The sequence below is a fragment of the Momordica charantia genome (genome assembly GCF_013281855.1).
Source record: "Momordica charantia cultivar OHB3-1 chromosome 11 unlocalized genomic scaffold, Mcharantia_2.0 BLBB01000011.1, whole genome shotgun sequence".
In the NCBI taxonomy this organism is placed as follows: domain Eukaryota; kingdom Viridiplantae; phylum Streptophyta; class Magnoliopsida; order Cucurbitales; family Cucurbitaceae; genus Momordica; species Momordica charantia.
The window spans coordinates 2,768,096-2,780,628 of NW_028275159.1; the positions used below are offsets into that span (position 1 = coordinate 2,768,096).

Consider the following 12,533-nt stretch of genomic DNA (forward strand, 5'->3'; position numbering starts at 1 on the left):
GTTTTTAAAGGGAGTTACCTTTTAGACAAAAAAAAAATAAAAATAAATTCAAAATGAAATACTCAATACTTTTTTATTTGTAAGAGTCTATTAAAATTTTTTAATAAATTTATGAATGAAATTTTTAAAATTATTATTAGTTATAAAATATATTTTTTATTTGGAATAGGTTGGTTAATATAAAATATTAACGAATTTTTATAAAATAAAATATTACGTAAAATCAACTTTAATGGTTAATAAAATTATAAATTGTATCACACTATATTAATAATAATTAATCTATTATATATATTCAAGGTTGGAAATTATTATAATAATTATAAGAAAATTGGATAATTAAATACAAAATTCTTGCCTAATGCATGACACGTTGGTAACTCACTAGTAATATTAGTGAACATGAATTTGACTAAGCCTTGTATTTTTTACAAGAGTTCAATTAATTTATGATAAAAAAAAAAAAAAAAACTCACCGGTAACATTAAAAACGAAGGTTATTAATTTTAGCGGTCTGCGCGTCAATAGCCGACAGTATGGAGCAGCAACTTATGAATCATGACAACCATAAGATGCATTTTATTATTATTATTATTAATATTATTTTGCATGTGAAGTGAAATATTATAAGAAAATTCTCAATTTTGTAAAGAAGATGTTTGGAAAAAATTACAACTCTGACTTCATCTATAACTTTCAATTTTATTCAATCTTAACTATTTTTTAATTCAACGATATGAAAAATAAAGTGAAACATCTAATATATTTATAATAAATATACAATATTTTAACTAGAGTTATATTGATATCTACTCTCCTTTTTACCTATAAATAATCATTTATGGTATTCAGATTTATGTGTTCCATTTATAGTAGTGGGTTCATTGTTTTTTGATGGATTTTTGTTCAATTCTGCACCTTAAACCCATTGCTATGCTGCATTGTTGATTGGACGGAACTTTGCTTATTACTTCATTTTTTTCTTGAAAAGGAAATCGCTGGCCATCCATTCTTCCCCATCATTGTAGCCAAATAATTCAGCTACTGCAATAAAGAATGTTCTCCAGTAAACAGTCCACTTTAAAGCTGAATCCTTCCCATAAGTAGTTTCCATTATTGGTTTTATTGAACCTATATTCTTGTCCATTCTTTTCAGCCACTCTTCGCTGCAACAATATGTGTTCAATTTGCCTTATGTTTGTCACACATTCAACATATAAAGAATAATACTTACATCCCGACCCGACACCATACCATTTTTCCCAGTTATTTTTTTTTTACCAAAAAGAAAAAAAATTATTTCTTTGTCCCTTTCTACGTTCCTCTCTCTTACTTGTCTTAATAATAATAGTGACCAATAAGAGATTTTCATGGACCAGGTAAATATTATTTGTATGAAAGCACGATTTAAGAAATATTTTGATCTACGACCACGAGGACTATTCTTAAATTTTGATCTATGACCACGAGAACTATAATTAGTGATGACCAATAAGAGATGTTCATTGACCAGGTAAATATTATTGGTATGAAAGCACAATTTAAGAAATATTTTGATCTATGACCACAAGGACTATAATTAGTATTGCACACGATTGATATAATAATTTAAGTGTTACCTTGTCTTAGCATAGTGTTTGCCATTCAAAAGCCAATGGTTGATAATTGACACATCATCCTGTACGAAACAATAAAAATGACAAGACTCAATAGAAAGTGAAAGTACTAAAAAAAAAAGGAAGTTGAAAGTACTTAGCACTCGTTAGCTCCCTACGAGTGATGACCAAATCTTGTATTCTTGAAAAATTGACAACTCACTATTAAAAAAAAATCTAAGCATTTCTCTGGTAAGTTTGACAAGACGAGTCATTACCTGTAAGGAGGCAGAATTTTTCAAAGGAAGCTTACGGTGGTATTACCATTTAAAAAAATTCTCATATTTAGAATCAAATGATAATCACTAATTAGTGCATCAAATGAGACATGTCTACATTTTTTTATTTTTTTATTTTTTTGTCTACATTAACCACTCGTACAAGAGATGCTTCATTTCATGTGATGCACCTGCATGTACAATCTCTTTATTTTAATCTGGTACCTTTGATCTACTCGACATATAAACTAAACTTACTAGAAAAATATTGTTGTTCTAAGTATGGCAGTGGCACATTTTGTGAAGAATGTTTAAAACATTTCTCCAAGAGATGTTTGACCAAAGTCAACATTTCCGTATTTTCTGAGAAACAATTCTATTTTCCTAAGTTTTAAATCTACAGTATTTTATGGGGACGGGAATGAATCATTATGAAGGTTATCACCTGGAAATAGAGAAGTAGATTTGCAGAAGGCATTGTACCATATGCGAAGAAGTATCTAGTAATCCAATTATCCTCATTTATGCCCTGAATAATATGAGGCGAAAAAGTAGTTAGCAATTCACATTGTTGTTGCGCCCACTACAAGAAACGGAGCTTTCAGAGGCACATTTTTAGCGACGTATAAGCAATAATGTCCCTAAAACATAATTTCAGCGATGACAATGTCGCTAAATAATGTTTTCAGCGACACGAAGAGTAAATGTCGCTGAAAGTAATTTTCAGCGACATCTACAGTGTCGCTGAAAACCATTTTCAGCGACATCATCTTGACGATGTCGCTGAAAGTGTCTTTTCAGCGACGCCGTCAAGCAGATGTCGCTGAAAATGTACTTTCAGTGACGCCGTAAGTTGACGGCGTCGCTGAAGTATTTTCAGCGACACATAAGTTGTATGTGTCGCTGAAAATCCCAGAATTTACAAACCCAATTCGCGATTTTACAAACCCTCGCCCCCAATCGCGATTTTTCTTCTCCCCTCCGTCGCCCGCCGCAAATTTCTTCTCCCCTCCCCTCCAGTCGCCGCTGTCCGTCGCTGCCTTCCGTCGCCGCCCTCGGTCGCCGCCGAGCTTCAAAAGCCCTCCGTCACCGCCCTCCATCGCCGTCCCAATATTTCTTCTCCCCTCCATTCTGTCGCCGCTGTCCATCGCCGCCGTCTTGGGAAGACCTTTGCAGCATCAATTTGACGCCCTCGGAATTGTTTTTGAAGTTCCGCAAAGAGTTGTAGGGCTTTCGAGTTGGTATCAATTTTGAGGTAATTCTACGATTGTGCGTACTTTAGATTTCATTAGAATTATAGTGCCCCTTTAGATTATAATGTATGTTTCGATATCCAGATAATTTGAAGATATATACGTTGTGGCTGTGGTTCTGGTGGATATAAATGTTAGAATAAATGTTTGCTTGGATATTTCTTGCCTCCGTGGGTTGCCTTTTTAAGGTTTTGCTGCAGTTTGTTTTGTGACATTGTAGCTGAATAGGGTGTAAAGAAAATGTCAATTTGCCATATCATTCGTAATAATTTGTGGGTTGGATGGATTTTCTCGAATACATTTGCACTAAAGTTAATTTAGATACCTTGGATGAAATAAGGAAGTTGCATTTTTCTCTGTAAACAAAAGGAAAGAAAAAAGTCAAAAGTAAATAATAGGATAACTGGCAGTGGCCGAGACCAAGTTGAGTTTGTATTCTCTTGTGTTTTCGTAACATGCCTTCCCATCTCGTAGTTTTTTATGACAAGGTGTGAGTGTAACATTTGGTCCATTTAGGAGTTTGAGTATTGATTTTGAGTGTTAGAATATAAGTTAAAGAGTTTAGTGGTTGTGAGTATTCTTGACACTTGATTTTGAATTGGGTCTATGAAAGAATGGATTGTAATATATAAAAGAAGGTAACCCACTCTTGATTTTCACATTCTCCATTACCTCTATATGCATGGTTTGTGAGTTATTCGGTTTATTTGATGCTTTGAATTCTTGAATTTTGTCACAGCACTTAATTTCGTTTTGGACGTTGAAGTGTAGTTTTTGGATATTGATTATCAAGTATATGAGTTCGAAGTTTATGTTGATTATCATTGAAGTTGTGGGAGTCATGATGAATTTTGAAGTTTTTGTTGGATATGAATTCAGAAGTTGAAGTTTATGAGTTTTTGATTATGAAGTTTATAAGTTGAAGTTGGCATAAAATTTAGTTTTTGTTTGATTTGATGCTTTGACTATGTAGTTTTTGTTGTGACGATATGAAGTTTATAAGTGATTTAATTACAGTTTAATTTTGTCCATTATTATGTTACAGGATGTCGTCTTCAAATCTTGGACCAGGAAACCGACGGAGTTACACAAGCAATGTCGATAGAATAGAAAGCACTCAACCGGCCGGAGAGGCTAATCAAACAGCACAGAGTATGATATTTAGATAGAAATGTTTTTTTATTCCAAGTTAAACTTAAATATATAAATATATGATATCTTTCGTGTAGGTTCTGGCACGACTAAAAGAAAAGGTAGACGCAACACTAGAGGGCTGAATGTCGATAAACATGTCCAAAATCATGGTCTGATAGAAATTAATATCGAAGAAGAGGATGGCAAGCCAGTTTGTAGCCATAGTTCGAAATTGGTCTCTCAAATTGGGGTATGGGTGCGGTCAATCGTTCCTCTGAATTGTGAACATTGGTCAGATGTCAACCAAGAAGATAAAAACAGTATCATAAATAGACTTAGCGTAAGTTTCATTTAGTGACACTTTTTAAAATGTTGTTATATTGTGATTATCATTAACACGTCGTCTTTTTGTTGTTTATTGTTAGAACCAATTCATTCTCGATCTCAATGATCCAATTGTTTATCGTTATCTGGAGCATGAGATGAGTAGTAGACATAGAGATTTCCGGTACAGGTTGCATAAGCATTACATGCAATATTCCTCAGAAGAAGCACGACATCACAAACACAAAGATGTTGCACGAGATGAAGATTGACATCGCTTATGCGATCGTTGGGAAACAGAGAAGTTTAAGGTATGTATTGTGCTATGAATTACTTTTATTCTAAGTATTTTGCTACTAACTATTATATATATGTCAGAAAATTTCTGAAACAAACACTAGAGCTCGAGCGTCTGTACCATACGGTCATACAGCAGGAACGATCGCATTTTTACGTCACAAAGAAAACATTGTATGTATATCTTTTCTTGTTATAACTTCAAAGAGATTTCACTGCTCATAATCTTGTTTGAATTATGTAGAAAAACAAAGAGGGACGAGAGGTAGATGACATTGAACTGTTCGAAGTAACACACAAAAGGATGAACGACGAGTGGGTGAGCCCGGTGGCTGGTAAAAAACATGTACGTAAAACTACCTTTTTTATTTATGTATTATTTGACATGTACTCATATTATTTATGGACATTGTAGGAACAAATGGTTGAACTGAGAAATGCACCAGTGGAAGAAGGTGCAGAACCTCGACAAATCAGTGTTCAAGTACTAGGCAGGCAAGGTGCACTTGGATGGGGACCACCGACGGCGACGACTCAGAATGAATGAAGTTCTCAAAGAAATAGAGAGTCAAGAAATCAGATCGCTCAATTGCAATCTGTTGTACAGACGCAACAAAGCCTGCTTGAATCAGCAATGGCTCAATTGAGTCAGTTACAAGAAACTGTAAACAGGCTAAGCAATGCTGGAGAAGGATCGTCACAACGAGCTAATTCTCAACCGCTCTAATGATGCATAAAAAGGTACTCATACATATTGTCCATAGTAGATGAGTATTTAAGTAGATGATACTTTATAAAAGATATTGGACTTGATGTGCTTTGAAGTGTTGTGACTATCCTGCAGTTATGGTAGTCAAGACTTATGTTATATCAATATGAATTTGTTAGTATATTCACATGTTAGGAGCATTTGAGTTGTTCATGATGTTAATAGAAATGTAGCTACATATTTGATGCATGTACTTATAAAATACTGGTTTTTACGTAGCTAAGTGTTGTGGCTATCTTGCAGTTATGGTAGTCATAGCTTATATTATGTTTAATATAGATTTGTTAATAAATTCAAGTGTTAGGAGCATTTGAGTTGTTTATGATCTTGCAGTTATGGTCGTCATCACTTGTGTTATATATATAGTTTTGATGTATTTTATGAAGTTATGAGCATTTTGGGTTGTTTATAGTGTTGATATAACATGGCTATTTCTCTTGTAGTGTTGCAATTTTGTTTGTTTTAGAAATGATTTAATAACAAGTTGTTTGGATTATAAACTATGATTTTGGAGTTTAGTGTTGATTGGATTATCTAATAGATTACTTTTTGTTGATTGGTTTAGTGTTGTTCACTACGTTTTTCATTATTTAGTAAGTTGGTGTGGATATAATAGATATATATATGTTGGTTTAGTAGGTCAAAAAACTCTTTTGATTATATTTTCATGTTAAATAAGTTATGTTATTAATTTTTTACAGGATAAACTATGTCATCAAAAGCGGATGTGCTGAATCATTCAGAAGAACAACTTCGTGCACAAAACATGTTTTCTTTTCTTATATGTAATTGAATTACTTATACAAATTGTTATTTGTAGCTGGAAAGTACTTTTTTGTTTGATAGGATGTTACACATTTGGAGAATCTACCTTATGTTTTTTTAATATTAAAAATATTTTTCAACGACGTTTTATATATGTGTCGTTTTGGATCACAGAAATTGAACAAAATTGATGGCGAAATTGGAAAGAAAACAGGATTTTGCCTATTCTGGGACTGGTTTTCAGTGACAACAGCAGATGTCGCTAAAAATAAAAAAAAGCAATTGTCGCTGAAAACCAGTTTCAGCGACAAAAGCGGATGTCGCTAAAAAGTTGTTTTCAGCGACATCTGCTTTTGTCGCTGCAACCCTCTTTTCAACGACATCTACTGTTGTCGCTGAAATTGGTTTTCAGCCACATTTCATATTAGAAGTCGCTGAAAATGGTTTTCAGCGACAACGAAAGATGTCGCTGAAAAAGGGTTTCAGCGACAACAGCTCGTGTCGCTGAAACTTTAAACGACGTTGTATCAGCGACGTCCGTAGCGACGAACCGAGTTTCGTCGCTGAAAGTTTTAGCGACGAAATTGGGTTTTCAGCGACATCTTTTAGATGTCTCTAAAACCCATTTTTCTTGTAGGGCCTATTGGTCCAGATTTGATAAATAGAACTTGAGAGGTATTGAATCAATTCAACAAAATAAGTAATGGTCCCACACCCATGAAGTAATTAAATATATATACAAATGTAAATCTGAATCAAGCATACCTCAAAGTGATAGGCAAAAACTTTATGGCAAAAATAATGAACAAAGAGGAGACTATCTTGTTTCATCCATCCCGATATCTTGTTTAGAAGATTCTTGTAGTTCTTCATATGCTACTCAATTAAAAATAAATCACATTTATTGACTATGTCATCACAGGGATAAGTAAATGAAAAGTGGTAACTACATTGGAGAATTAGTTACCTCAAACATTCCAATGGAAAATATTCTGTCATATTCAGCTTCCATTTCAAAGGTGTTGATATCTGCCACTACAATGTTGACATTATGCAATTCTAGATCCCTGTAATCACGTATTAGTTATTTACCATGGAAAATAACCTAAAAGACACTAACTCAAAAAACAACTATATTTGCCTACACAACAATTAATACAGGTTCCAACTGACTTTTTGATGTAGTGTATTTTATTGGTATATTTCTATTGCGTTTAATAGTAAATATTACTTTTCTTGACTGTTTGAAATAGTCGGGAAAAAATCACTTTTCCTGACCTTTTGTAACCGTTGGGCAAAATAACTTTTCCCGACTATTTCAAAGGGTCAAGAAAAGACCACGGTAGTGCTCCTCTTTTACAACGTATTTTTTTCGTTGGAAAAAGTCACTCCTGACTTTGTAACGATTTCTTCCGATACTTTGTAAAGATTTCTTCCGATGTTTTGAAATGTCGAAAAGAAACTTATTTTTGGCAGTGACTACTAACTAGGTCGGAAAGTCAATAAGAACCCTTATTGACCAAAGATATGGACAAATCTAAAAGCAAACTCAAGCACATAAAACAAAGCTAATTACCAGCACTGCTCCTCAATGTAATCTTTCTGCGTGGTTGAATTGCAAATTCCGGTTACCCTGCAATTCTTATAGTTCTGGGCAATGTACAATGAGAGCGAGCCCCAGCCACATCCAACATCAAGAACAGTGTGACCATCCTTCAGTTGTGACCTTTCACAGTACATTTGTAGCATTGCCTCCTCAGCGTCCTCCAAGGAACTTGACTTGTCATTGAAATAGCAACAACTGCAACAGCATATCATGTGAATAATTAGGGCTATTAAAGTGTTCAGAATTTAGGAAACTTGAAGCTCAATTTATCATGTGAAAAGCAGTTGGAGCTCTTTTTCTTGTATTTTGTTTAACTACTCGCATGGAATTTAACCGCAGATCTCTACAATAAGCTCTAGATATGCTACTATTGTTGTAACAATAACATCTATTACTTGAACTGGGAGTTAGCCTTAACAAATCACAATTACACTGATTTATCCTGCTTATATACATAACTATAAGGTCATATACTGTACCAATCTACGGAAGAACATTTACTTTGGGAACTTATTACAGAAACAATTAATCAAACATTTAATGTGTGCCGTATTGCAAATGCAATCACAATATGAAAACAGGTATAAAATCATCGGCGGAAAAAATACAGAGTAGTATCCAGGATTTCTAAGAATGTTTTCGTTACCTGTACTTGAGATTCTTTCCCAAAACCAACTCGAAGAAGGAGGTCGGTAGTTCGTAATGCTGGGCTTTTGGCTGATCAGTCTCAATAGCTATGGGCATTTCCCTCAAAGCTGCAGAAAAAAGGCACAATCAGTTTCCCTAATAATTTTCCGAACAAAATAAACACTCTGATGGAGAGATGAGGCGTTACAATGAAGAAATCGGAGCAAATCGGAGAGTTGGAGTTGGGAGGAAGGCTTGTAACCGGAGCGAAGACGAGCGGCGAGTAAGAGGCGAGTGAAGATTCTGATGACGGCGTCCGGCAACAAATTTCGGTCCAGTGAAGCCAAGGCGAGACGCACGGCGGCGTTGTACAGCATCTGCTTTATCTCTGCCATCGCCATCGTCTACTTTCTTGCTCAGTCGATTTGCTCTGCTCTGTGCAAGGGCGATCAAATATTCGACTTGTTATCACTGTCAGATATATGGTAACGTTTCTATATGTTATTTTCTTGATGCCGACTTGCGGTTGGTACACGTGTCCTTGGATAGGATCGTCGGACACGTTGCCCTGTCTAAGGTCTTCCAACGATGAATGATTTTTCACTAGTGAGATTCTATCATTTTCATAGATGCCATAAGTGATTGAAGAGGACACCTAGGTCCGAGTTCTGACAGATCGTTAAGGACATTCTTAGTCATCTCCGTCACTTGCCACCATGACCCGTGGCAGGCTTTATGCAGAATGAGGTTGATCCCCACTGCCACGGCTCAATTCTCACCTAACATATTTATTTTATTTTTTTTAGCAAGAACGATAGGTGCATGGGTTAGGATTTTTGGGATTCGAATACCACTTTTTGATAGGACATACACTAAATGTTACTATTTCTAATTACTTTGTCATTTTTTATTTCTTATTAATTTTCTCTTTTTAGATCAAGAAAATAATTATTTTATCTTCCACGTGATAAGTGATAACCATGTGTTATTTTTGTTTGTCGTTTTTTATTAAAAAAATAGAGAAGTGTGTTTGGGTAATAACTTTTTATTTCTTATTATTTTTCTCTTTCTAAATCAATAAAATAATTATTTCACCTTATAAGTGATAAGTGATAATTATGTGTTTTTTTTTTGTCATTCTTTATTAAAAAAGCGTCTTCGGGTAATAACTTTTTATTTCTTATTATCTCAAAATTTAAATTAAAATTGTAGAAAATTTAAATATTCATGACTATTTTGTCATATTAATTTTTTACACTTATTATACATTTTATAAGTCAAAAATAAATAAAAAAACAGTGTTTTTTATCTATATTTTGAAAAAATAAAAATCTAAAAATACAAATACAAATTTTTATTTTGTTGTTTTCAAAATTTGTATAAATTTTGAAAACATCTCTTAAAAATAAGAAATACAAAATACAAAATTTCTAAAAAAAAATAATGAAAATATGAAACTATAAATAATAAACAAAAATGTTATTAAGGGAATCCTAAATTTCTTCTTTAAAAAATACAAATGAAACCAACTTCTAAATAGCCCTGAGCTTTTAAAAAAATTATTTAACACTTTTATCTCTAGGTGTGTTTCGTTATTATGATCGGTAAATCTCTTGAAATAGTTATTAATAATAATTAATCGAATATTAAAATATGAACTGTGTTTAGTTATTAAAAGTATTAATTAACTAAAACTAGGGTTAAAAAAGCGAGGGTTCCTCAAAAAAAAACAAAAAAAAAAAGTGATTTCCAAATTATTTTATGGGAAAAATTAATTAAGAAGAGTTTTAAAAATTGTTATTGTACTGAATTCCAAAATATTGTTATTCTATTCCACAATATTTTCATCTTAAATTTTAAAAATTGTTCTTCCTTCATAATATATATATATTTTTTATCTCTCATTCTCAATTAATTTATCTCTGATTTTATTTGCTACACCCTCTCAAAATTTTGTAATCTCTCTATTTTTCCCCTCAGTCTAACTCGTATCTCTCTCTAACATTTTTATCTCCAATTTTTCTCTATTTAAAATTTGCACTCTCTTTCTAACTAATCCTCTCGAAAATATAACTGTTTTCTCCCATTAAAATTTGTGTAACCATTCTCTCTAACTTTTGTTTCCCCAATTTTTTTGTCTTATTCTCTAACTTGTTCTCTCTCTAAAATTTGTGTACCTCTCTCTCTTACTTTTATTCTTTTCCAAAAATTTTCCCAATCTTTCCCTAGTAGTTCATAGAAAATTACAACAGGCAGCAAAAATCTTTTATATATTTTAAAATATATCATCTATTTTCTTTATTTTTAAAATTTTCAAATATAACAAAAAATTTCACTTATATCAATAGTACATCAGACATTCATATCAATAATATATTAGATGTGTATCACATACATATTGCATAGATACTCATATCAGTAGTATATCATATGTATATTACATCTATATTACAAGTATATCAAACAGTCATATCAGTAATATATCAAATGTAAATCACATACATATATTAGTAGTAAATATATTACAGATTTATATCATTTGGGTAAATTTGTCATTTTAAAATTGGACATCCATTTTTCTTAATTTAAAAAATGCTATATTTGAAAAAGCTAAAAATGTGGTTGTTATTTTGCTAATTTTACCACATGTTTTTGACATATTTGCAAAGGTCCCCTATCGATAACTTTCTTCTCTCTTAAAATCTCGTATCTAACTCTCATTTAATTTTCTCTCTCTTTCAAATATAATGTTATTAAACGCTTCTTGGAATAGTAATTACCATTAAATCACTTTTGCTAAAAACACCTATTCTAAAATTACTCCACAAATATAACCTTTTATCAGTTCAATTATGTTCATATTAACCCAGTCTCCATTTGATAATGATTTCATTTCTAAATTTTTCTTTCTAAAAATAACGCGTAAAGCTTCACAAATTATTTAGTTTCTATACACAACATATTTGAATTCTTAGCCAAATTTAAAATATCAAAACATGTTTTTAAAAGCTATTTTATAATTTTAAAATTTTAGCTTAGATTTTGAAATTTATTTTAAGTGGATAAACGAGACAAATAAATATACAGATGAAATTCATCTTTATAGGTTTGATTTTTCAAAAGCCAAAAACACAAATAATTGTTGTCAAATAGAGCCTAAGTTAGTTGGTTTTTAATTTTCCAAAAAAATTAGTTGGTTTTTATAAATGTATTTAATTTTTCAATAAAATTTATTTATTGATGACCTAAAATCAATTAATTTGTATTGATTGATTGATTCATCAATTACTTTGTCATAGTTGTATAGGATTATCATGGTTAATCATCACAAAACAAACACAAAATTACGTCTCTTCAAGCACAATTAGGTAGATCGTACATAATTATTACCATTTTAATGGTCAATAATTTCATATCTACCGGCCGTTGTGAACCAAAAGAAGAAAACACACGTAAACATTATATATTCATATGAATCCTAAAAAACATCTTCAAATAAAATCAAATATATCTTATTCTCAAACGCATTCAATCTAATAAACATACAACAAGCATTTTTCTTTTATTATATCTACTAAATTTTATTTTAACTAAAAATTTTAAAAATCAATATTTGTTAGAGTATATAATATAGATTAATATGTCACAAGTTCAAATTCTCACCCTCCTAAATTGGTGTACTAAAATAACAAAGAATTAAAACAATAAACAATAAATAGTTATCAAACATATTTTTGTTTCTATTTATTGTTTATTGGAAACGAGAAAATGAAATGGTTATCAAACTCATCCATGTTTCTAGTTCTAAAAAAGTTAGAAACAATAAACAGGAAAAAGAAACAAAAAATTGAAAATAGAAACGTTACCAAATGAACCATTAATAAC

The 12,533-nt window shown here is 31.8% G+C and overlaps 1 protein-coding gene across 2 annotated transcripts; it reads right to left on the reverse strand.

The window, feature by feature from the left end:
* Nucleotides 1-737: 737 nt before the first annotated feature.
* On the reverse strand, nt 738-9,124 carry LOC111010373 ((S)-coclaurine N-methyltransferase). 2 transcript variants are annotated; one of them, XM_022283757.2, is made up of 8 exons: nt 8,857-9,124; nt 8,668-8,776; nt 7,992-8,216; nt 7,383-7,482; nt 7,181-7,291; nt 2,319-2,402; nt 1,620-1,678; nt 738-1,166 (listed from the first exon to the last, which is right to left on the reverse strand). In XM_022283757.2, the coding sequence occupies exons 1-8, from the start codon at nt 9,047-9,049 to the stop codon at nt 968-970; spliced, it is 1,080 nt and encodes a 359-aa protein (XP_022139449.1). In that variant the 5' UTR covers nt 9,050-9,124; the 3' UTR covers nt 738-967. The 2 variants fall into 2 exon arrangements, with proteins under 2 accessions (XP_022139449.1, XP_022139456.1); XM_022283764.2 differs by lacking the exon at nt 2,319-2,402.
* Between the last annotated feature and the right edge of the window lie 3,409 nt (nt 9,125-12,533).